Genomic DNA, 23,869 nt, shown 5'->3' on the forward strand with positions numbered 1-23,869 from the left:
AATCCTTATGAACTCGCTTGGAAAGAACATTTTGAGGGAGGCAGGGCTCACAGAACGTCTTCTGGTGGAAGGAGGCTTTACAAATTCCCAGCAGGGCTGCCAGCGTGCTGTGGAAGGAAGGGCTGGCTGTGCATGTGCAGCTCCGAGCTGGAACCAGCTCCTGTTTCCAGGCACTGCCACGTCCCTTTAAAGCAAGGCACTGCTGTGCTTCTGGGCTCACAATCACTCACACAGGCGTTTCCAACAGCAGTTAAGTGGAAGTGCTTTGAAAACCAGGAGCTGAAAGATTCCTATTGTACAGAAATCCTTGTAATGCTTTCAATTGAACTGATTTTTTCTTTTTTTCCTGGGCAATTATAGGATCTTTCAGCCTGGCCCTATAGAAGTGCCTCTTGCTTTGGGGGTTGCACAGGCAGAACTTTGCTGGGCTCCAGGTGGAAGCTGGGGCTGCTTTCTGACAGTTCCACCCAGCAGTGCTGCGTGTGCTGATGCTCTCTCCTGCATTGGTGAGGACAGGTTGTTTTCATCTCATTGCCAGGCTTGTTTTCTTCTCCTAAGCACTTCTTCAGTAAAATTTAAGAAGTATTTGAGTTGTTTTCAGTCTGGGGATGAGTATCATCTGGTCCTTTCCAAAGCTGGGTGAGTTTTTCCTGCAGCAAGAAGGGGTGACACAGAATGTTCTCATCCCGTGGCCATGCCTGCATCCCCTGCTAGAGAACACAAATAATTCACAGCTGTAGCACTGCTCCACGACCCCTGCTTAGCCTCAGCAGCAGCCACTGCACTCTGCTGAGCTGGGAGTGCACAGATTGGGACCTGGATTGAAATATCCCACGTGCATCCCTCTGGTCAGCTGAAGGCAGAGGGACACGGTGACAGAGCTGGCCCTGGGGCACTGCTGGGAGCCCAGCTGCTCTCCTGAAAGCAGCACTGGGATTTTCCCAGCAGCACTGGGATTTTCCCAGCAGCACAGGGGTTTTCCCCAGCATCACAGGGATATTCCCCAGCATCACAGGGATATTCCCCAGCAGCACTGGGATGTTCTCCAGCAGCACAGGGGTTTTCCCCAGCAGCACTGGGATTTTTCCCAGCAGCACAGGGATTTTTCCCAGCAGACCAGCTCTGTGTGCTGCTAAAAAACCTTATCTGGCCTTGCATGGAGCGTGGCTGAGGGGTGGGAAAGGGAGAAGGGAAACAGGCTCTGTGCTGTGCTTCACTTCACCCTCCTCCCACAGCATCTGTGCTGCTGCAAAGAGGGAAGAGATCTGTGCTGCTCTCCTCTCCAGCCTCTTTGCATCTCCTGCTCTGTGAGTGAGAACTGACAGCTTTTACAGAGGAACATCCTTTGCCCGTGTAGAGACCAGAGTCAAATTGTTCCACTCCTGTTTTTTTTTTTTTTTCTGCTCTGTGGCTCTGAATTCCAGCAGGGACCAGAGCAGTGGCTCTGTCTGCTCACAGATCCAAGGTCTGTGGGAGCCCAGGCTGCCTTGGAGCAGGGTTTGTGTTCCTGCAGCCCGGGGCTGGCTGAGGGGCTGCTGCAGGTGGGGAAGGTTGTGAGCAGTGCCTTTCTCCAGCCCTGCTCTTTGAGATGGGGATCACAGGCAGCTCCTTCAGCTCTGCTCTCTGCTGCTGGGGCCAAAGGATCAAACTCCACCGTCCCCAGGGCAGGGAGGGAGTGATGTGAACACTCCTGGGGAAACACATCAGTGGAAAGAGGCTGAAAGCAGGAACAGCATCCAAGAAAGAAAACCTCCTGCGGAGGTTTTCTTTCTTGGATGCTGTTCCTGCTTTCAGCCTCTTTCCACCAATGTGTTTTCATGCTCTGCCATTTTTCACTCCACTCAGACTCACTCGGGTGCCTTTCAGCTGCTCTTTGCCCTGCTTTGAGTTGTTTAATCCTGACGCTTTCTGAGTCTCTCCTCTGAAGTGCCCTGTCCCTCTCACAGGCACACAATACAGGTCAGACCGAGCTAGGAAAAGCCAAAAAAGGTGCAGCCATCAAATCCCAGCATCACAGAATGGATGGGGTTGGAAGGAGCCTTGAAGATCATCTCATTCCACCCCCTGCCATGGGCAGGGACAGCTTCCAGCTGGGACATCAGAGAAGTTGTTCTGTGTCAAACCATCCCTGCACCTGGCTGGCTTTGGGGTACCTCCTAAGCAGGGAGAACTCCTGGCTCTTGTCCTTTTGCAGGGTGAATTGTCCAGATGCAGACCCAAATCCAGGCCAGGTGTGTATCTGTGTGCCTGCACCTGTGCAAAACATTTTTCCTTTTGTTTCTCTTCCATGTGCTGGGAAAGCTCCAGTCTGGAGCTCTGGTCGTGGTTTGCAGTTTGATAATTGGGGTTTTCTTTGCTGTGTTTTCCTCTCTGAGTCCATTTTATGAAGAGATTGACTCTGTGGGAGCACAGAGGCTGCCTGGCCACTGCCTTCCTCTGGATGCTTCTGGGCTTCTCCTTTCCCTTTGAACTTCTCCTATTACGAGAGGCCAGGCTCAGAAATATGCTGCCTCCACCAAATCATCTCAGTGTCTCTAATTCCCATTTATTTGGCATTTTCCTGCTTGCTAATTAACTTTTTCTGTTAGTCCAACTCCGTCATGAGGTGTCGAGGGAATCCAGTGTAGCTCTGAACTTGATTCCTTTTAGTTTTGTAATGCCTTATATCCTTAAGTAGCAGTTGATCTCTGCGCCTTTGGAGATCAGATGCCTTTTTAAATTTCTGTTTCACATAAGATCTGGACTTTGTGGGGAAGAGGAGATCAGGACATGTGCTGCTTTCCTTTGCCCTCACGTGGGCTGGCTGTGCTTCCTCAGATCTGTGTGCACTGATGCTGGGAGGGCTCCGTGTTTATCTCCTTCCCCAGGTGGATAAACAGAATTCTTCCACAATCAACCCTGGGCTGTGCTTCAGCTCTCTCCACAACCTCCTTTGTTGTGAGGGCCCTTCAGAGAAAGTTCAGCTTTCCTCAGGGAGTTCAAAGCCCCGTTGCTGTGCTCGGAGCAGGGGATTTGGTGGAAAAGCAGAGCCCTGTGCCCGACCCTGCCCAGGCGCAGCCGCGTGAGCACCGGGTTCTGCGGCCGTGTTTGTGCCTGGGGGTCACAAACGGGAGCAGGACGAAGCTGGGCCAGCAGAGCATCATTCCCACAGCTGTCACACCCGGCAGGGCCTGCTGGCTTTGTTTGCTCTCCTTTCATGTGCCCTGTCCCTGTCCTGCACAGCTCCCCGCTCTCCCTGGCACCCCGATGCCTTTCCTGGGTGCCTCCCTTTCCAGGGAGCCCCCCCATTGCTGTGGGAAGAGAAGCACGGCTTCTCAGGCAGCTCCTGCCCTTGCTGAGGACACTCTGTGCTCAGGGTGACATCTCTCTGCAGAGAAACATCCCTTGGAAAGGTTCATTTTAAGCTTTTAATTACCAAATCTTTACATATCAGCTTTTGTTCTCCTCAGGGCTGCTGTGTTCAGAGGAACTGGTGTCACCCACTTTGAGCTCAGCCACTGCTGGAAGTTCTCTGCCCACGTCACAGCAATAGCCAGGGATTATTCTGTTTGGACACTGGTGTGAGGTGTGTGAAGTGGCTGCCTTTAGAGCCAGAGCTTCCCAAGTTCTTGCTGGCATTAAGATTTTTCTGGAGACATCTGATTTTTCCTGTGTGCCCTGGGCTGGCAGCCCCTGGAGTGTGGGAATGTCCAGCCCTGGGCACACAGGACCCGGCTGGCATCCCCTGGGATGTGGGAATGTCCCTGGAGTGTCCAGCCCTGGGCTGGCAGTCCCTGGAATGAGGGAATGTCCAGCCCTGGGCATGCAGAACCAAGCTGGCAGCCTCTGGAATGTGGGAATTTCCCAGGAGTGTCCAGCCCTGGGCACACAGGACCTGGAATGTGGGAATATCCAGCCCTGGGCACACAGGACCCAGCTGGCAGCCCCTGGAATGTGGGAATGCCCCAGGAGTGCCCAGCCCAGGGCATGGTCATTGTTTGGAGCTTCCCAGGCACCCAGGGGTGTGGGACAGGAGCCAGGCCATGACAAATGCACGGCTGCTCTCTGGGAGAGGCTGGTGTCCCAAGTGCTGTCCCTCGGAGAGAGCTGTCCCTTCCAGGTGAGCTGGCTCCAGGCTGGACAAATCCATCTCCTGCAACAACTGCCTCTTTCTTTCCCAGTTAGTAACAGAGCATAGGGGACTCTTCAGCCTGGCTTTTTTGGTAGGGAGATCCTGGCTGTGCTGAAGTGATTGGAGTTATGCCACCAGCTCCATCCCCACTCTGCTTTTGGCAGCTCCAGCTCAGGCAGGCACTGCTCTCTTCACTGGGCTCTGCCAGACCCATTTGGTCATTATCCTTCCATTCCTCCCCAAATTCGCAGGGGCTTGGAACAGGAAATTCTGTTTTTAAGGTCTACAGGTGAATCAGTGAAGCTTTGAGTGTGCACCACTGGAAAAGGGCAGCTCTGCCCTGTGCCCTTCCCGTGCAGCAGCCACAGCCCCTCAGCCCAACCTGGTTTCCCTCTGGCCACATCCCAGCCCTGGAGCTGTCCCCAAAGCTGCCCTGGCCTCAGCAGGAGGGACACCGTGCCCAGTCCAGAGTGTTAATTTAGAATAAGTGCTGGGAACCTGTGCACAGGGGGAAAGTGGGGCAATACCTTCCCAAAAAGGCTGTGGGGAGGACAGCAGTCCTGGTGGGAAACTCAGGGAGCAGAGTCAGGTTCTGGGCTGGGTTAGAGGGGCAGGATGAGCTGCAATGAGCTGGTCCCTCCCAGCCCTGCAGTTTCACCTTCTCCCTGGCTACAAAGCCACATTTTGGGATCAAAATCTGTCATTTCTCCTTCCAGCACCAGGCCCCAGCTGCTGGCCAGCCTTGCTTCCCCACTGCTTCAATCCACCCCCTCGATTCCTTTGGATTTACACCAAATCCTTTTGATTTTTCCATCTGAAAATTGATGTTCATCCCACTGGGTTCTTTCCAAAATTCGTGCAGAGTGCCACGAGAGCCATCCCAGGGAGCAGGACCTGGCCTGGGCTGTCCAGCCACGGGACACATCCGTGGGTTTCCCTCCCCCAGGCCAGAGCAGCCCCCGGGAGCAGCATCCCAGCTGGCACCCTGGGTTTGGCTGTGATGACGTGAGGGAAAGGTGTCACAAATCCTCGCCACAAATCCTTATCAGTGACACGCTCCAGCCAGGGAGCTTTGTGTTCCTCAGATAAGAGGTGTGTCGTCACAGGAAGGTTTTGGAGTGTCTCATATCCTTGTGCAGGTGATTAGGGGGCTGGTGACATCAGTGGCACTGATTGTGCCCAAACGGCTGCACACCCGGGATCCGGATATTCCAGTGGGTCTGTTCTGGAGCTCCGTGCTGGGCAGTGAGCCAGCTGGACCAAGCAATGTCACCAACCAAATCTGCCTCTTTGAAGTGGGACTGACCTTCCACGCCGTCAGGGCTCTGTGGAAATGCTCTGGATCCCACACAGCCCGTGACTGAATTGGCTCAGAAGGAGCCAGCTCCATCCCAGCTGGGCTTGCTGGTTTGTCCTGCCCCATTCCTAAAATCCCAGCTCCTCCAGCTCCCACCCTCTAGTAAAAAAACACTGCAAACCCCAGCTCAGGGAAGAAATGATGGTGTCTGCTCCAGAGCAGCAGGCTGAAGGATTGCTTTATTAAAATTATACTATATTACATTAATATACTATTTAAAGAGATGCTATCCTATTCTACATACTTACTTCTTACTTACCTAACTAACTGTCACTATTGGACATGAAATGTGTATACAGAAGTTTGGTAACTTTAAAAGAGAAAAGACCCAGTTTTATTTAAACATCTGGTATTTATAGGATTCCAAAGGTGACTGTGCCTTGGAGGGTGGAATTACCACCTCTCCAACCACAGTGGTTTAAAGATTAATCAACCATTTGTCTCTACTTATAAAGAAATATGTAAACTATTCTATTGATACATGAAATTTTGTGGGAACTCTGATTCTCAAATATGCAAACATTATCAGAAGGCTAAAGAAGATTTATAAGAACTTTAAAACTTTCAAAAGAACTATAAAAGAAAACACTTTTAAAAATTAGGGCAACATCTAACTAACTCGGACTCGTGACTCTGCTGAGAGCCCGAGCTGGATCCATTGGTCACTGACCCCAAACAACCTCACCAGATCCAACCCAGCCATCCCTGCAGGTGGACAATCTCCACACCACATTCCACATGGAATGTGGAATAATATCCTTCTCCTTTCCACATGGGGAGGACAAAGGAGCAGAGATAAAGATTGTTTTCTCCTCTCTCTGTGCAGTCCTGAGAGGCAGTACCGTGTCTCTGTCCAGGGAAGGTGAATGCCAGCCCACCCCAGCCTGTCCTCCCCGGCTGCCTCCATCAGAGCAGCTGGAATGAAGTGCTCTGGAGCTCTCCAGCCTGTTCAGTGTTCTCCCCAGCTCCTGGAGTGATGTGCTCCTGACACTCCGAGAGCCTTGGACGAGTGTTCCACACGAGCCCCAGCCACTGTGGGCCAGTAAATAACCGTGCTAAGGCAACGTGTGGGATTGAAAACCAGCCCTGAGAATGCTCATCTTGTGCTGAATGCACCTTGGAGATTCCTAGCAAGGGCTGGGCTCTGCCAGCCTGCTGTCCGTGACAAGTGGGATGGCTCCGGTGTGGGCTGGTGCCAAGCTGGCAGAGCTCACCCTCCCCATCCTCCCCAGGCAGCAGGGCTGGGGGCAGTGGGGAGGTTCTGGCCTGGAGAAGCCACCAGGATTGCCGGGGTGAATGATCCCCTCCTCCTGTGCTGTCACACAGGGCAGGAGCCTCAGGAGCAGCCTAGGGTCCTTGTTCTGCCACTCTTGTTCTCCGTGACCTTGGGCAAGGAGACAAAGTGACAAAAGTGTCCTGTAGCTTGGGGACCAGTGAGGGAGCACCCACAGCTCTGTGCCAGTCGTGGGGGAGGAATCCAGAAGCTTTGGGGCAGCACCAAACACCAGTTCCTTACCAAAACCCACTTCTTCACCCAATGCCATTTCCTTACCAAAACCCACTTCCTCACCCAATGCCAGTTCCTTACCAAACACCAGTTCCTGAACACCAGTTCCTCACCAAATACCAGTTCTTCACTAGAAATTAGTTCCTCATTACCAGTTCCTCACCAAACACCAATTCTGATTCACCAAACACCAGTTCTTCAACACCAGTTCCTCCCCAAACAGCAGTTCCTCACCAAAATCCACTTCCTCACCCAATGCCAATTCCTTACCAAACACCAGTTCTTCATTACCAGTTCTTCATCAAACGCCAATTCTTCACTAGAAACCAGTTCCTCATTACCAGTTCCTCCCCAGCACCAGTTCCTCCCTTCCCCAGGGGCAGACAGAAGGAGTCCTGGCCTGGCACAAGGCTCAGCACCCCTCTCCTGTGGTGCCACCTCCACCTCTCTCTGGCCTGGCCCAGCACAGCCTGTGCTCTCCTGTCCTTGCAAACAAAAATCCCTTCACCCCACCAGGATCAGTCTGTGTGCACACACGGATATCCATCCCCTGGTTGCTTATAGCCTCAGGTCTGCGCTTTCTACAACCAATAAATAATCAAAAAAAAGGGTAAAAATATCCTTATTCTCTACAGGCTGGCGCTGAACTAATGTGATCCTGCTCGGGAGCCTGTGAGATCCTCCAAGAGTTCCTTCTGTGGAGCACATTAGTATTGCAATCCATTATGCACAGGGACGGGAGTCTGGAGAGGAGATGATTTGGAAAATGGAACGGACCCAGGTCCCAAACTATTTCTCAGATGAAAGCCCAGAAATGTGGCATTTAAGGGATGCCAGTGGATATGAGCAAGGCCAGCATCCCTCTTGTTAATCTGCCATGAGGGGATGTCTCCTCCTGACATCTTCCCTGGGACCTGAGGTGACTCCAGACGTGTTCCCCATGCCAGGAGAAAAGAGCTTTTCCAGCTCCATCAGCCTTCAAGTGCCTCTGTCCCTCACAGCCCAAAGCCATCCCTTCCCTGCTTTTCCTTCAGGCCCAGCAGAGAACCCGGGGCTGCCCGAAGGAAATATTTCACTGTGTCCATGATATTCACAGAGTGGGGGAAAAAATCTTGGAGTATCCAAGGGGAAAGATTGGCTGCAGCTGGACTGGGTGACATTGCCTTTTCCTGGGAATGGCAGGGGGAACTCAGCCCTTAAAGCAATCCCTGATGAGCACAGAGCTCAAGGCAGGCTCAGAGCTGACACCAAGCCCTGGAGCTTGGTTAATCCATTTTTCTGGCTCGTGGTTCTCCTTTAAAAAACACTCCCAGCACTGCAGGGGTTTGAGCTGTGTGCAGGGATTTCAGGATGTGGGGCTCACACTCCTGCTCTGAGTTTTAAGGGACCTTGGCTTGGGCAGGGTGGTTTTGGTGTCACTTTGAGGAGGTGCCAGGGCTGGGGCTGGCAGTGGCTCCTGATGGGGCAGTGCTTTATGTGCCAGGAGCAGTTTGGCTGCTCTGGGAGATGACGGAGAGGTACCATAACCCTGAAGTGAATTAGAGAGAGCAGGTGAGATACCAAACAATAGCCAGGCGAGCCTGGAAATACCTGCAGCAGATACACAGAAAAACCAGAGCTTTTAAGCCATGTTTTTAAATTTTATTATTAGTGCTATCGTTGCTTTTTTTCTGTGTTTATGGTATGAACCCAGCTGCTTTGGATTCACCAGTACAAATACTGAATTCTATTCTGTTCTGTTCTGAATACTGAATTCTAGCTGCGTGAAAATACATTTCCCCCTTTCTTTTCCTGTCTCCCCAGGGCTCTGGCCGACATCCTAAGGCAGCAGGGACCAATCCCAATCGGACACTGTGAAAGAGAGACAATCTCGGCCATAGATACCTCCCCCAAAGAGAACACCCCCGTCAGGACCTCCTCCAAAAACCACTACACCCCCGTGCGCGCCGCCAAGAGCAACCCAGGTAAGTGCTGCTCCCTCAGAGCATCACCTGGGCCTCTGCAAAACCCAAATTTAGGCTGGCCAAGGGCTCCAGCAGGCAGCCAGGCAGAGCAGGGCTGGGCTGGTGGCTCCGTCAGCTTTCTGCCGAGCTCCCCTGGCCAGGCACTTTAAAAATCCACCTCAGCTGGGCTGTGAGTGCAGCTGGCAGCTGGGGAAGGTGCTGGGCTGTGTGTCTGCTGCTAAACTCCCCTGCTGCAGGCACACAGAGCTCCAAAAGCTCCAGAGGGCTGGGGCTGCCCTGCTCGAGCCCAGGGATGCTCTGGGACGTGCAGAGAGTGACCCCAGGGCAGCCCAGCAGCTCACAGAGCTGCTCCAGGAGCACTGGCCTGGGAATTGGGGCCCACAAAATGCATCTGTTGTCGTTTTTAGCTTCTTTTCATAAAAAAAAAAAAAAAAAAAAAAAAAAGGAATTTTTTTTGCCTTGATTTCCCCAGTGGCCCAGGGATTGCAACCTCTCCCCTGCAGACATTGTTCTGATTTACTTAATGCTCCATGGATGGGTAATTGTTGTTTCAGTGGGGTGTGGCAGCTTCTGTGGCACACAGTTTGTGTCCCTGGCACTGGGCTGTGTGTGGCACAGTTTGTGTCCCTGGGCTGTGTGTGGCACAGTTTGTGTCCCTGGGCTCTGTGTGGCACAGTTTGTGTCCCTGGCAGTGGGGCTGTGGCCCAGCCCCATCCCCAGATGTTCCAGCTGTGCAAAGCAGGTGAGCAGCACTGGCAGCAATGAGCCAGGGAGTGCCCAGGGGTGCTGAGCAGCCACCCAAGGGAGCAGAGGGCACCCAGGGCAGTGCGTGGACATCAGGGTGTAAAATCTGGGGAAAGAACAGCAAGAGCAGAGTTGTGGTGTTGTTCTGTGTGGTTGGAGCCTCCTGGAATTGCATGGTGGCACTCTGGGTATCGTGGCTGTCTGGACATGTGCTGTGACACGTCCCTGCCCTCGCAGGGAGGAATTCTTCCCTTAAATGTCCAGTGTGAATCTGCCCTCTTCCAGCTCAGGACCGTTACCTCTTGTCCTCTCACTCCACCCCTTGGAAACCATCTCTCTCCATCTTTCCTGTGGCTCCTTCAGGTCCTGGAAGGCCACACTGAGGTCACCCCAAAGCTTCACCTCTGCAGGCTGAGCACTCTCAGCTCTCCAGCCTGTGAATGTTCTGGAAGCCCTTCTGGCTTTCAAAATACTTGAAATATTTGAAGGCCTTTTGGAACCCGAATGCAGAGGGTCGGTTTTCTTTTCTCAGAATGTGGCAAAGCACCCAAAGGTGCACAGAGCTGGTGCCATGAGGGTGTTCTGAGTGCCCGAGGAGCAGAGGGGTGGCAGACATGCAGGGTCATCTCCTGGCTGTTCCCCAATCCAAGGAAAACCACAGACAAACCCAGGGAAGGCTTCGGCTGATCTAAGTCACTGTTCTGGCAAAGTGCTGGGTTTATTAAAACCTTATGGGTCAGGGGACTCAAATCCTGCCCCAGAGCTGGGACAGATCTCTGATCCTCCAGCACAGCACATTTCTGAAGTGTCCTGTGGGAATCCAGAGCATCCCTCTGGCTGCCCTGGGACCCTGGCAGGGGTCAGGAACCCCCTGGACAGAGCCCCCAGAGACACTGGCTGTGATCTCTGCCCATGGAAAAGAGTTTTCAGTCTTACAGGATGAATTACCGGCTCTGAGTGTTTGATAGAAGTAAGAATTAAGTGTGGCACGGGTGCAAAAGTAAAATTTTAGGATTCTAGATGAGGGGTCCAAAGGGGACAAGATGGAGGAAATTGGGTGTGCCTTGTCCTTTTTCTCCTTCTTCATGCCCTCCATGTCTCACTGTGGTGTTGGCATTTTTCTGTTGGTTCAGGCTGGGGACACACTGCCCAACGTAGGTGACAGATATTGGCACGTTCTTGTAAATCCAGCCCAGGGAGTTTCTGGTATTTAATGTTTGTCACATCCCACTGAGGGCAGAGCCCCACACGCTGCCCTGCAGGACAGAGCTGGGCAGAGCAGCAGAACATGTGAGAGATAAACAGAATAAACAACCTTGAAAACCAACACAAACAATTTATAAATTCTTCTTTGGCAGCGGGGCTGACAAAAACTTTCTACAATCTCAAAATCATCTAAATACCACAAATTCCAGCAGTGTTCCTTTATCCTCAGTCTCCTGCTGGCTCTCCCACGCTGACTCTTTTCCATGCAGCTCTCCTGCCATCAATCCCAGCCTGGGAGCAAAGGGATATTCAGCTCCATCAGGCTGATGTGGGAAGGCAGCTCTGCTCAGGACAGGGATGTCCCTGTCACCCCGTGAGATGCTCTCAGCAGTGAAGGCTCCCAGGTGTGCCCTGCTCCAGCAGCAGGCAGGGAGGGGAAGGCTGTGCCTGGAACTCTGGCACCTCTGACCTCCTCCAGCAGCAGGAGGCTGGGGAGCAGTGATGGGACAATTTTGTAGGAGGAAAGACTGGCCTAGGTCTCCATTCTGCTGGCCTCCTCATCCTCAGAATATCCAGCTGCCTCTCCAGGGGGATGCACAGGTCTGGGTCCTGCTCCAGAGGTGCCAGGGGAGGGCTGGGCACAGGGAGACCTTTGCCAGGGCTAAAAGCTGCTCCTCACCTGTGCTGGGCCAGCGGGACCTGCAGGTTGGAGAAGAGCTGGCTGCCAGGATCAGCACTTGGAATGCAGCAAACAGCACAGGCCGCTGCTCTGATTAGCCTGATCTATCTGGGGAAGGCTTTTAATAAGCAGTTGGAGTCAGGATGTTCCCGAGATGGATGCATTCAAAGTGCTGCTTTCAGCAGCGCCTCGCACCCAGAGGCACATTCTGAGCTCCTCGTGAATGTGAACAAACGCAGGGCAGGCCTTAAATCTTCACGGAAATTGTGGCAAACGGCTCCAGCCAAGCCCAGAGCAGCGTGGGGAGCCTTTCCACCCTGAGCAGCATCGGGAAGGGCTCTGTGCCCCTGGCCCTGCTCCCCACGGGCCCAGCAGGGCTCTGCCCTTTCCTAAAGCCTGGGGATCCAGGTTCCCTGTGCTTTATCAGTGCCTCCCCAAAGCCCAGGGGATCCAGGTTCATTCCAGGTTATCAATACTTTTCCTAAAGCCCAGGGGATCCAGATTATCAGAACCTTCCCCTAAATCCCAGTGGATCCAGGTTCATTCCAGTTACCAGTGCCTTTCCTAAAGCCCAGGGTATTTAGGTTTATTCCAGGTTATCAGTGCCTTTCCTAAAGCCTGGGGGATCCAGATTCCCTCTGCTTTATCAGTGCCTCCCCAAGGCCCAGGGGATCCAGGTTCATTCCAGGTTATCAGAATCTTCCCCAAAGCCCAGGGGATCCAGATTCCCTCTGGGTTATCAATGCCTTCCCCCAAAGCCCAGGGGATCCAGATTAATTTCAGGTTATCAATGCCTTCCCCAAAGCCCAGGGGATCCAGGTTCCCCCAGGTTTTCAATGCCTTCCCCTCATCCGTCCTTCCCCTCTGTCCCTTCCCCCAGATCAGCTGGGCTCTGCTTCCAAGCGCTTCCTTTCCTCCTTCGCGGAATTAGCGAGCTTCTCCCCCAAATCCCCAGCAAGTATTTGAATTAATTTGCCGAGGATCAGTGCCGGGCTGTGTGTGGAAGGCGTTCCAGCCCCTGCTGTTCGCAGTTTGTGTTGTCATTTACAGCTGTTCAGGGGAATACAAAGCAGGTGGAAAACGATCCCCCGGCCGTTTTCCAGCCCCTGCCTTCGCTGTGACAAACTACTTAAGGTGCAGGTGGGTGAAGAATTAGGGAAAGCATCTGGAAAACACCCAGAAAACACCCGGAGTATTCCAGGAACGGGGCTTTGCTGTTTCCATGCTCCTCTTGCCATTCCCTGACATTTGGAAAGAAGGGAACAGGACCAGCTTTGGAACCGTGAGGATTTGCAGGAGCTGGGGCGAGTCAGAGCCACTCCATCTGCTTCTCCTGCCAGCACATCCCCCGTGCTGGAGAGCCCCGGTGCCTTCCCTCCCAGCAAAACCCCAAAGTGCTCAAAACGTGTTCCCTGAGCCGCCCGAAAATGTCAGAGTTTCTTTCCCAGAACATTTCCAGGGGAAGAGTTCCTCGGTGTCCTGGCAGCCGAAATATCATTGCCGAGGGGAGGATCCCAGCAGGGCTGGGGGAGCTGAGAGCACACCAGCTGCTCTGTGGGGTGAGGGATTTAGGATCCTCATCTGGGACACCAGCAGCTCTGTGGGGTGAGGGATTTAGGATCCTCATCTGGGACACCAGCTGCTCTGTGGGGTGAGGGATTTAGGATCCTCATCTGGGACACCAGCTGCTCTGTGGGGTGAGGGATTTAGGATCCTCATCTGGGACACCAGCAGCTCTGTGGGGTGAGGGATTTAGGATCCTCATCTGGGACACCAGCAGCTCTGTGGGGTGAGGGATTTAGGATCCTCATCTGGGACATCAGCAGCTCTGTGGGGTGAGGGATTTAGGATCCTCACCTTGGACAGCAGCTGCTCTGCTCTGTGGGGATTTAGGATCCTCATTCCACCACGGCTGCCCAGAGATGCTCCTCCTGCATCTCCACTGGGCTCCTCAGTCCTGCAGCCTCAGGCAGCCGGGGCTGGGAGCAGCTTCCAGTGTTCCCTGGGCACTGGGGCTGCTGTGCCAGCAGCTTCCCACCCCAGGAGCTCGGCAGAGGGGATGGGAGGGCAGGAGAAGGAGCTGCAAGGCAAACACCCCAATTGCCCTGCCTCCAAATGGATCTGTGGAGCTGCTACAAATATTCCTTTGCTTATCTTTCCTTCACCTCGCTGCTTTGGCCACCCAAACTCTTGGAGCAGGCCCTGGTGTGTGTCGGTGGCTCTGGATGCTGCTGCTGAGCAGCTCCTGCAGGTGTCATTTCCCCCTCTGTGTGTACACACTCACACCCTCCTCCTCCTCCTCCTCTGGTTCCCCACAACAGCCAGACTTCCTGAGCTATTCTTTTTTCAGATTTGTCACTTGTTAGCTGCTTTAGCACACGAGCCCCTGCCATCAGTCACAGGGGATATTTGGGCATGAGACACCCTCCAGGTTCTCAGGGTCTTTCCTAAAGCCCAGGAAATTCCAGGTTCACTCCAGGTTCTCAGTGTCTTTCCTAAAGCCCAGGAAATTCCAGGTTCACTCCAGGTTCTCAGTGTCTTTCTAAAGCCCAGGAAATTCCAAGTTCATTCCAGGTTCTCAATGCCTTTCCAAAAGACCAGGAAATTCTAGGTTCATTCCAGGTACTCAGTGCCTTCCCCCAAAGCCAAACTCTTCTACCTGCAGTTAAGGAGCTTCAGCTAAAGCTGCTGAGAGTTTCCTCAGGGAGCAAAGCCAGGCCAGCTCACTGTCTAAGCAGCTGTGCCGTTCTGTAGCTGTGGACAGGTAAAATCATTTCTGTAGCAGGGCTGAGTCTCCCTGTTTGCCTCTCCGCGTCTCGCCAGATCAATTATTGTTTGTTACCTCCATTAGATCTTCAGGAGAAAGGCAGAAACACAATCTTTTCCTTCCATTAATCAGAGCAGTTTACAGAAAACATCAATTTAAAATGTTAAGGCCAATTTGCAACTGGTATTGACGACAATTAAATTGGCCTCCAGAAAGTTGCTTTTTGACACAGGGAGGAATGAAATCTTTATAAGCACATTGTGCGTGCCGGGCCTCTCCTGGCTCCTGCCTGCTGATCCCACCACGCTCCAGGGAGGTGTGAACAGAGGTGAGGAGCTGGAGGCAAAGCTCCATTGCTGGAACTCAAAATGTCCCTCAGACATTTTTAGAGGTTCCAAGCCTTGGTCAGAAGCATTTGAGACCCTGGCAGGCAGCTGGAAACAGCTGTGATTTTGGGTTTGAGCCATGGAATGAGTTACCAACTTTGAAGGTGGAACAAGCAGTCACAAAAGGTTAGATAGGACAGTAAAAGTAGTTACAAAACAGAGGGGAACATTTTTTAGTATTGTACAGGGGGGTTTTAGCACCTGTCCAGGGGGGTTTTTACTTTGTACATGGGGGTCAGAAGTTCTAAGATGGAGGAAAGTGGGCTGATCCTGTTCTTCCTCCTTCTTCTTCCTTGCCTCCATGTTCTTGGTGATGCTGGCACTCACAGATTGGTTTAGAGTAGAAAAGCACTTTGTAATGTAGGTAGTAGGTATCGGGGGAAAACTATAAACATGTAATACGTAATATATCATATAAAAGACAGCAGCAGCCCTGGGCAGGGAGAGAAGAAGCAGTCAGAGAGGAGAAGAGTCAGAGAAGGAGTCAGAGAGGGTTGTTTATTTGAGGAGCCCTAAGAAGGAACGATGCCCTCCTGCAGGAAAGGACACACCAGCTCTGTTTGGTTTGAAATATTTGAGGAGGAAGGGAAAGGGAGTACATCTGTCACAATCTCACTTACAATCAGTGAAGTTAATGGAAAGATTCCTTCTGACTCTCCTGGGCTTTGGACAAGGCCCTGTGCTGCAACATTAGCAAATAATGAAGTTCACATCTCATCAAATCCTCCTCAGGAAAATAACTCTAAAATATGTGGCTGGCCTTTTGCAGCTCTCTCCCAAATCCGTCCCTGGTTTGTGGGCTGTGCCAACACCTCTGTCTCTGGTGGTAAATCACCTCTGTGGGTAAGAGCTGCTCTCTAAGAGACCCCCACACACATTTTCCACCACTGCCAGTGCCCAGCAGTGCCCCAGGGCTCAGGGGGGCTCCTCCTGAGTGCTGAGCTAAATATTGAATTCTCAGAACGTGGCTTTCTACCCAGTGTCTGCAGCTGCAGGGATGCAGAGAATCTCCAGAGGATCTCCACAGGGACCACGAGTCCAGCCCCTGGCACTGCCCAGACCCCAACAATCCCACCCTGGGCATCCCTGGCAGCTCTGTCCAAACTCTCCTGGAGCTCTGGCAGCCTCGTGCCCATTCCCTGGGGAGCCTGGGCAGTGCCAGCACCCTCTGGAGGAAGAACCCTTCCCTAAATCCATCCCCAACCTGCCCTGGCCCAGCTGCAGCCGCTCCTGGCTGCTGTCCCTGTCCCAGGGCAGGGAAGGGTCAGGAGCTGCCCTGGCAGCAGCCCCTGAGCTCTGCCCGCTGTGATCCCCCTGGCAGACCCAGGGCACAGTGGTGCCCTCTCTGTCTCTGTTTCTCCTCCTCGCTGCCCGTCCCAGAGGTCCAGGGGTGACCCTGGGACTCCAGGTGTGGCACAGCTGGAGCCCGTTCCTGGCCCAGCTCCTCTGCTGCCCCTGCGGGGCACAGGGCAGCACCAGGAGGTGGATGGTGACTGCAGCAGCTCCCCACCTGCCTGCCAGGATCCTCAGTGGCTTTATCCACCAAAGGACTCGGGTGGGGATGGCTGTGGGATCTGCCCGGTGCTGCTGGAAGGGAATGGAGAGCTGGAGTGGGGCTGGACAGTCGAGTCGCTGCGGAACGTTCTGGAGCTCAGAGGGTGATGGTGTGGCTGTCGTTCTGATCTGTGATGTTCCCCTGTCCCTCAGGAGGCTGTCAGTGACCCAGGGCAGAGGCAGCAGCCCTGAGGAGCAGCCCCAGCTCTCCTGTCCTGGCACACAGCCCTGAGCTTTGCCCAGGGGCTGGGGCTGGGTCACTTCCAGGCTGTGAGACCCGGCCTGGCACAAAGGCAGAGGAGCTCTGGGTGCCCCTGGCTGGGCAGGGCAGGCAGGACAAGGCGTGGGCACCCTGCCAGGGGCCAGGGCAGTGATCTGGGGCAGTGAGAACTGGAAGAACCACCAGGACCTGTTAGAACCCCGTTAGAACCCACAAGGACCCTCCTCCTTTCGGGCTGTGCTGTCAGCCAGAAGCACAAAGGTTCTGGATCCTTCTCTGCAGGAGAACCCAAAGCCCCTGAGGCCTTTGGTGCTTGGGCTTGAGCTCGGTGTGAGCCACAGCATCATTAAAGCTGGAAAACACCCCCAGGGTGACCAAGGCAGTCTCCCTGAGGAGCTGCTGTGCTGCCCGTGGTGCTCACTTGGGCTCTGGCAGTCTGGGCAGTGCTGAGCTCTTCCCAAGGTACAAATTCTGCTCCGTGGGCTCCCGCTCTCACCTGTGGGCTGTGGTGCTGCCCTGGAGCTCCTGGAGCGTCCAGCTCAGCCCTGAGGAGCTGCCAGCCCTGGTCACTCCGTGGGACCTGCTCTGCTGGCACAAGCAGCTCCCAGCCCCGTGCTCAGAGGCAGGTGACACCTGTGAACATCACTAACACAATTGTCAGAGTGATCCGTGCTGGAGCTGATGAAATATTTACCTTGCAGCAGCTGGCCATTAATGTTTCACTGGCTGCTGCCAGCCCGCTCCTGAATTGTTTATGAGGTTTAATTGCGCTGCCCTCTTCCATCAGGGCTTCGATGGGCCACTTAATTAGCAACAGCTCCTGAGGGCAGCCCTGGCACAGGGCGGGGGTGGCACACCCACCGGGTGCCCCCATCCCACCCTCAGCATGGCCTGGGTGCCCAGTGCCACCCTGCTGTGTGCCAGGCTGGGGCACGGGGCTCTGCTGTCCCCAGGCTCAGTCCCTGGGGCTCTGCAGCCACTCTGGGCACAGCAGCACATGCAGAGGGGCTCCTTTCCCCTTGGCACCGCTGTGGGTGCCTCCCCGAGGGATGCTGGCCCAGCTCGGGGTGGGCACAGACACAGGACAGAGTGTGTGGGAATCCAGAGCTCCCCTCTGGCTGCCCTGGGACCCTGGCAGGGTCAGGAACCCCCTGGACAGAGCCCCCAGAGACACTGGCTGTGATCTCTGTCCATGGAAAAGAGTTTTCAGTCTTACAGGATGAATTACCAGCTCTGAGGGTTTGATATCAGTAATAATTAAGTGTGGCACAGGTGCAAAAGTAAAATTTTAGGATTCTAGATGAGGGGTCCAAAGGGGACAAGATGGAGGAAATTGGGTGTGCCTTGTCCTTTTTCTCCTTCTTCATGCCCTCCATGTCTCACTGTGGTGTTGGCATTTTTCTGTGGGTTCAGGCTGGGGACACACTGTCCAACGTAGGTGACAGATATTGGCACGTTCTTGTAAATCCAGCCCAGGGAGTTTCTGGTATTGAATGTTTGTCACATCCCACTGAGGGCAGAGCCCCACACGCTGCCCTGCAGGACAGAGCTGGGCAGGGCAGCAGAACATGTGAGAGATAAACAGAATAAACAACCTGGAAACCAGCACAGACCAATTATGGCTTCTGCTTTGGCACGGGGCTGACAGACAGAGACTTTTACAATCTCAGAATCATCAATACCACAGATTCCAACAAGAGTGCAGGTGCTGCCCCTGGGATGTGTGTCCTTTGTCCCCAGGACAGGGCCACCTCTGCACTGCCAAGGCTCAGGGGAGCAGCTCCAGCTCCTAAGGCACGCTGCTCTCCTTGACCTATTTGCTCATTACCTCCACAAATGGGATTTTGATTAAGGAATTTTCCTAAGTAATTACTCTGGCATTAGCAATCCAGCCAAACAGAAAATAGTCCAAAAAGCAAGGTGGCCTGGTGGCTGCCCTGAGGGTTCTTCTGAGGGAGGGGAGCAAAACCAGCCCTGAAGGGCAGCTGGACACAGCTCTGTCCAGTAAAACCAGTCTGAGGAGCAGCTGGACACAGCTCTGTCCAGTGAGGGTTGGCCTGAGGGGACACAGCTCTGTCCAGTGAGGGTCAGTTTGGTTAAGAAAAAATCAATCTTTCATAAATCTTACGATTTAAGAAAGGATCTGGACACTTCAGCCCTTCATGAACTCCAGCAGGCACCATCCCCACCTCCAGGCACAGAAGCTCTGCCAAGAGCTCTTCCCTGCCTTTCCTGGCTCAGCAGGATTTGCCCCTCAAGCCCTGGCTGTTCCTCTGAGATGCAGTTTTTGAAGTTGTTCTTCCCAAACCCTTTGCTTCCAGAGGAAAGCAGAAAGCATGAATGACTCTGTCTGAGGGTGTGAAACAGAACAACTCGCATCCTTGGACTGTGAATCCCATACACCCATTTATTTACTCGCAATTATAAACACAGCACTTCATAAATATTTATAAGGAGGCTCCCAAGGCCCAGCTGAGAAAATCAGTGTTATCACCATTTCCCAGACTGAGGCACAGGCAGAGACACTGCTAGAATTGTGCAATTTTATGGAATTCCTGTCAAAGTTTGGCCCAAAGGCCTCCAATTCCTGAATCCCCCTCATGTTTAGCAGAAAAATTTTGTGCAGTTTTACAGAATTTCTGTGAAGTTTGCCCCAATATCCCCCAATTCGTGGATCCCCCTTTTGTTTAACAGTGAATTCTGCTGTTTTACAGAATTGCTATAAAGTTTGGCCCCAAGATCCCCCAATTCCTGGATTTCCCTCATATTTAGCAAGGAACTGTGCAGTTTTACAGAATTTTTGTCAAAGTTTGGCCCAAGATCCCCCAGTTCTTGGATCCCCCTTATGTTTAATAGTGAATTCTTTTAATAGCGAATTCACTATTATGTCTAATAGTGAATTCTGCTGTTTTACAGAATTGCTATAAAGTTTGGCCCATAATCCCCCAATTCCTGGATCCCCCTCATATTTAGCAGGGATCTGTACAGTTTTACAGAATTCCTGTGAAGTTTGCCCCAGAATCCCCCAGTTCCTGGATCTCCCTCATATTCAGCAAGGAATTGTGCAGTTTTACAGAATTCCTGTCAAAGTTTGCCCCAGGATCCCCCAGTTCCTGGATCCCCCCACATTTATCAGCCGGGGTGGCTCAGCTGTCCCACTGAGGGCTGGGATGTGAGGTCCCAGGCTCTGGGTCAAGCTGCTCCTGGCAGAGATCAGGGTGGTGGGGGATGCTCCCCTTGCAGCCTCAGGGAGCACCCAGAGCTGCCACGCAGGGCCAGGGTGATGTGCAGACCTCATTTCTCTGGAATGGCATCTGAGGAGGATCTGGAGTTTCAGTAGTGCACAGCTGAGCCTCCAAAGGCTCTCTGATATCAGGGAATGTTCATCTCCAGCCTTCAATCCCTGCTGGGACAGTCGTTCCTCAGAATTGTCCCTCCACCCGAGAAGAGCAGGTTCCACCTCCCTTCTGCTGACACCCTTGAAGGTCTGATCAGCTCCCCCTTTGCCCTTCATCACTTTCCTTAGCCTATATAATTAAATTCCAGCAGGTATTGCAGCTAATTTTTGAGGAGCTCCTGAAGAACAAAAGCCAGCAGAACAAATTAATTAGATGGGGAATATTAGGCCCTCTCTAAATGAGATCCCAGCAGCAGCAGCAGCACAGCTTGGCAGGCTCTGGTGCTGGGTTCCAGGGGTACAAAGTGTTCAGGGAGGGGATGGGGGCTGAAGCAGCCCCTGCTCCTGGGACTGACCCAAAGCAGGAGCTGCTGGTGGGGAAGGAGAGGCTGGGCCAGCAGGTTCCTGCAGGAATGGCTCCCTGTACTGTCCCTGCCAGCCTGAGCCCAGGAAAATTCCTTGGCTGTTGAGCATTCCAAGGATGGAGCAGCCACAGCTTCTCTGGGCACCCTGTGTCCCCTCTGGCTGGGGACATGTCCAGGTGTCCCCTCGTTCTGGGGACACATCCAGGTGTCCCCTCATTCTGAGGACATTTCCAGGTGTCCCCTCATTCTGGGGACACATCCAGGTGTCCCCTCATTCTGGGGGCATGTCCAGCTGTCCCCTCATTCTGAGGACACATCCAGGTGTCCCCTCATTTTGGGGATGTGTCCAGGTGTCCCCTCATTCTGAGGACACATCCAGGTGCCCCTCTGGCCATCAGAGCTCCAAGCCAGGTGAGTGTCCCTGCGGAGGAGAAGCATCCCCCGGGCTCAGGGCTGCTGCAGTCCCTCCCGGGGCTCTGTGCTGCCCAGGAGGTGCTCTTGCAGAGCTGGCCAGGGGCTGTGCTTTATTCCTGACCCATGTATGCTCTCCTTGTGGAAGTGCTGCTCTCTGGGCTCATCGTTTCTGCCAGCCCACGCTGCTGCCGAGACCTCGAGCGCAGCACTCCTGGCTTTGCTCTCACAGAGGCATTTTTTAAAGTTACCAGCACCCCAAAGTGCTGCTTCCTGCAGCCTCTTCCAGCCTGCTCCAGCTCTCAGGGGGTTCCAAAGTCAAAGACAGCTGCTGTAGTTAACAAATAAACAATTAACAGAGGAATGTTCCCTGGCTCCCGGGAGCCAGCACAGCTTTGAGCTTCACTTTCTCAGCTCCTCCAGAGCCTGGCAGACCCAGGAGCCTGGGCTGTGTTCAGTGCTCTGGATTTGGGCAGGTTTTTGGCAGGGCTGCCCCTCTGGACTGCTCCAAACCCCCTGGCAGGGAGCTGACCCCCTTGGCTGGAATCTGAGATGTGGGGAGCTCTCAGAACTTTGCGAGCCAAAGCTGAGAATTAAACCCAAGCTTTGATCTGAGACCTTGGGAAAGGCTCCCAGACTCAGGTGCTGGAAGCAAGAATGTGGATTTGTAGTTTAAAGCAGAGACACATTAAGCTGAGGAAAGGAAAGTTTAGAGTTTCAGAGTTTAAAATATAGAAAAATAAAGTATTTACAGAGGTAAACAAGGAGTTTGGAATGCAGCACTGTAGGTTTGTGTGCCACAACAAGATTGGCTAAGGAAGCTCACACTGTAGCATGAGTCCATAAGATGAAATATTTAAGGATTGGGTTAAAAACATAAATATCCTTGTTGGTAGTGTTTTATTGGTCAATAACTCCTTAAAAGATCTTGTAACTGAGGGTCTTGTGACCTCGTGAGCCATGTGGTGAAGATGTGAGCAGAACTCACCCTTCCTGTCCATGTAGGAGATAAGAAAATAAATGGCACCATCTAAAGCAGCTCAGAGCTCCCATCTCCAACTCATTCAAAACTCCTTCTCCAATCCTCACACCCACTCTTGTCTCAGGAACTCTCCCAGGATGTGTCGTTTTCCACAGAGCCCAGCTCCTGGCTGATGATTTGACCTGAAAGTGCCAGGATTTGGTATGAGCAGGGACTTTTACCTGGCCTGGTTGCAGGGAGGGGTGGCAGAAGTGATGCAAATCCCCCCTGAAGGCCGATAACGAGGATCCCCCTGGATCAATCCACAGGGAAAGGAAGGATCTCTGGGTTTTCCAGCTGGAAGGATCCTCCTGTTGTGTTTTGAACCAAATTCCCTGATCCTGGCCTGAGCTGTTCTGTGCTTGGGGAGCTCCTGCAGGCACATCCCAAACCCTGGCAGGAAGCAGGGAAGGATGTTCCAGAAGCCTGGCAGGAGGAAAAGGAGCAGAAAGGAAGAGATTCTTTTGAAAGAAGGTGGAATTAAGGGTGGATTGTCCCATTTGCTGCTCTCCAAACCCCCTGAGAGGAGGGTGCAGCCAGGGGGGCTCTGCTCCCAGGCAGCAGCAGGACAAGAGGAAAAGCCAGCAGGTTGTGCCAGGGGAAGTTAAGACTGGACAATAGAGACAATTTCCCCATGGGAAGGGTTGTAAAGCCCAGAACAGACTGCCCAGGGGTTTCAAAAACCCAGATGTGGCACTTGAGGCCCTGGTTTGAGCCACAGACTTGGTGATCTCAGAGATCTTTCCCACCTTCATGTTCCTGTGCTGCTGGGATTCCTGGCACAGGGAACTTGGCTCTCCTCAGCCCACCCAGTGGGGCTTAAGCTCCAGAATATCATGGAACAATCTGATATTCCCTGCTCTGACCTGGAATTCATCCCGTTCATGGCTGACAGCTCACCCCAAGTACCGCTGAGCTCCTTCCAGTTGCTTTTTTTGTGCCCAGTTTCACGTCCTGTGCCAGAAGGAGGGTGTTAAACAGGCCAGCCTCCGTGCTGGAGCCCTCTCTGGGCTGCTTGTGACACCAGGGAGAGCTGCCAGCTGGCTCCTGCTGTTCGGGTGCTTTGGAGAAGGAAACTGGGGACATTTGGTGTCCCAGTGGCACCCCTGGGGTGTCCCTCCTCACTGTGATCTCTGCTAATGTGCTCCCCAAGAGAAGCTCCCCGCGTGCCTGACGTGGCTGCAAACACTCCCTGCCAACGTGTAGCCGAGTCTGACACCCCCAAATTCCCCAAACTGGGATGGGTGGGGTGTCCCTGGTGCCCTGGGCACCACTGGGGGCAGGAATCCACGGGTTTGGGTCTGGAGCTGAGCCTCCCTTGCATTCCAAGGTGCCCCAAGGGCAGTGGCAGGACAGGGGATGGTGCAGAGCGCCCTGCAAACTCCTGCCAGCCCTTCTGGCAGCTCGTGCCCTTGGGCTCGGGCTGGTTTCTGTGTGAAACGGCCCCAAAAGGATCACCCCAGCTCTGTTATATGGGAATCAGCCCCAAAAGGATCACCCCAGCTCTGTTATGGGGGAATCAGCCCCAAAAGGATCACTGCAGTTCTGTTATATAGGAAACAGCCCCAAAAGGATCCCACCAGCTCTGTTATATAGAAAACAACCCCAAAACCATCACTGCAGCTCTGTTATGTGGGAATCAGCCCCAAAAGGATCACTGCAGCTCTGTTATATAGGAAACAGCCCCAAAAGGATCCCACCAGATCTGTTATATAGGAAACAACCCCAAAACCATCACTGCAGCTCTGTTATGTGGGAATCAGCCCCAAAAGGATCACTGCAGCTCTGTTATATAGGAAACAGCCCCAAAAGGATCCCACCAGATCTGTTATATAGGAAACAACCCCAAAACCATCACTGCAGCTCTGTTATGTGGGAATCAGCCCCAAAAGGATCACCCCAGCAGAAATGAGCAGCAGCAGGAGCAGGGAGGTTGTGGATCCTGCAAAAACGAGAGGACTTTTCTCCGTTTATTTTGATTTCTTTTTATTTGCAGAGCCATGTCTGGCAGCAGGGCTGTGCTGGGGATGTCAGGGCTCGTCCCTGGGTGCAGGGCTCTTTTCCCCAGGCACTTTGTGACGAGGCTGAGGTCGGAGCTCTGCATCTTGCAAAAGTCTGTCCACGCCAGTCCCTGTCTGCCCTTCTCGGGCTGATGTAATCTGTGCTCACTAATAACATTT

The 23,869-nt window shown here is 53.2% G+C and overlaps 1 protein-coding gene across 2 annotated transcripts in view; it reads left to right on the forward strand.

Annotated features, from left to right (window-relative positions):
• The window catches only part of SHISA6 (shisa family member 6), a 133,399-nt gene that overhangs the window by 4,186 nt on the left and 105,344 nt on the right, over positions 1 to 23,869 (forward strand). For both annotated transcript variants that reach the window (XM_085556916.1, XM_021542398.4), the window contains exon 3: positions 8,779 to 8,939. In XM_085556916.1, the coding sequence (XP_085413042.1) occupies positions 8,779 to 8,939 (161 nt within the window). The remainder of the gene's footprint in view (positions 1 to 8,778; positions 8,940 to 23,869) is intronic.

This window comes from Lonchura striata, chromosome 18 (genome assembly GCF_050655825.1).
Source record: "Lonchura striata isolate lonStrDom1 chromosome 18, ASM5065582v1, whole genome shotgun sequence".
Taxonomy (NCBI): domain Eukaryota; kingdom Metazoa; phylum Chordata; class Aves; order Passeriformes; family Estrildidae; genus Lonchura; species Lonchura striata.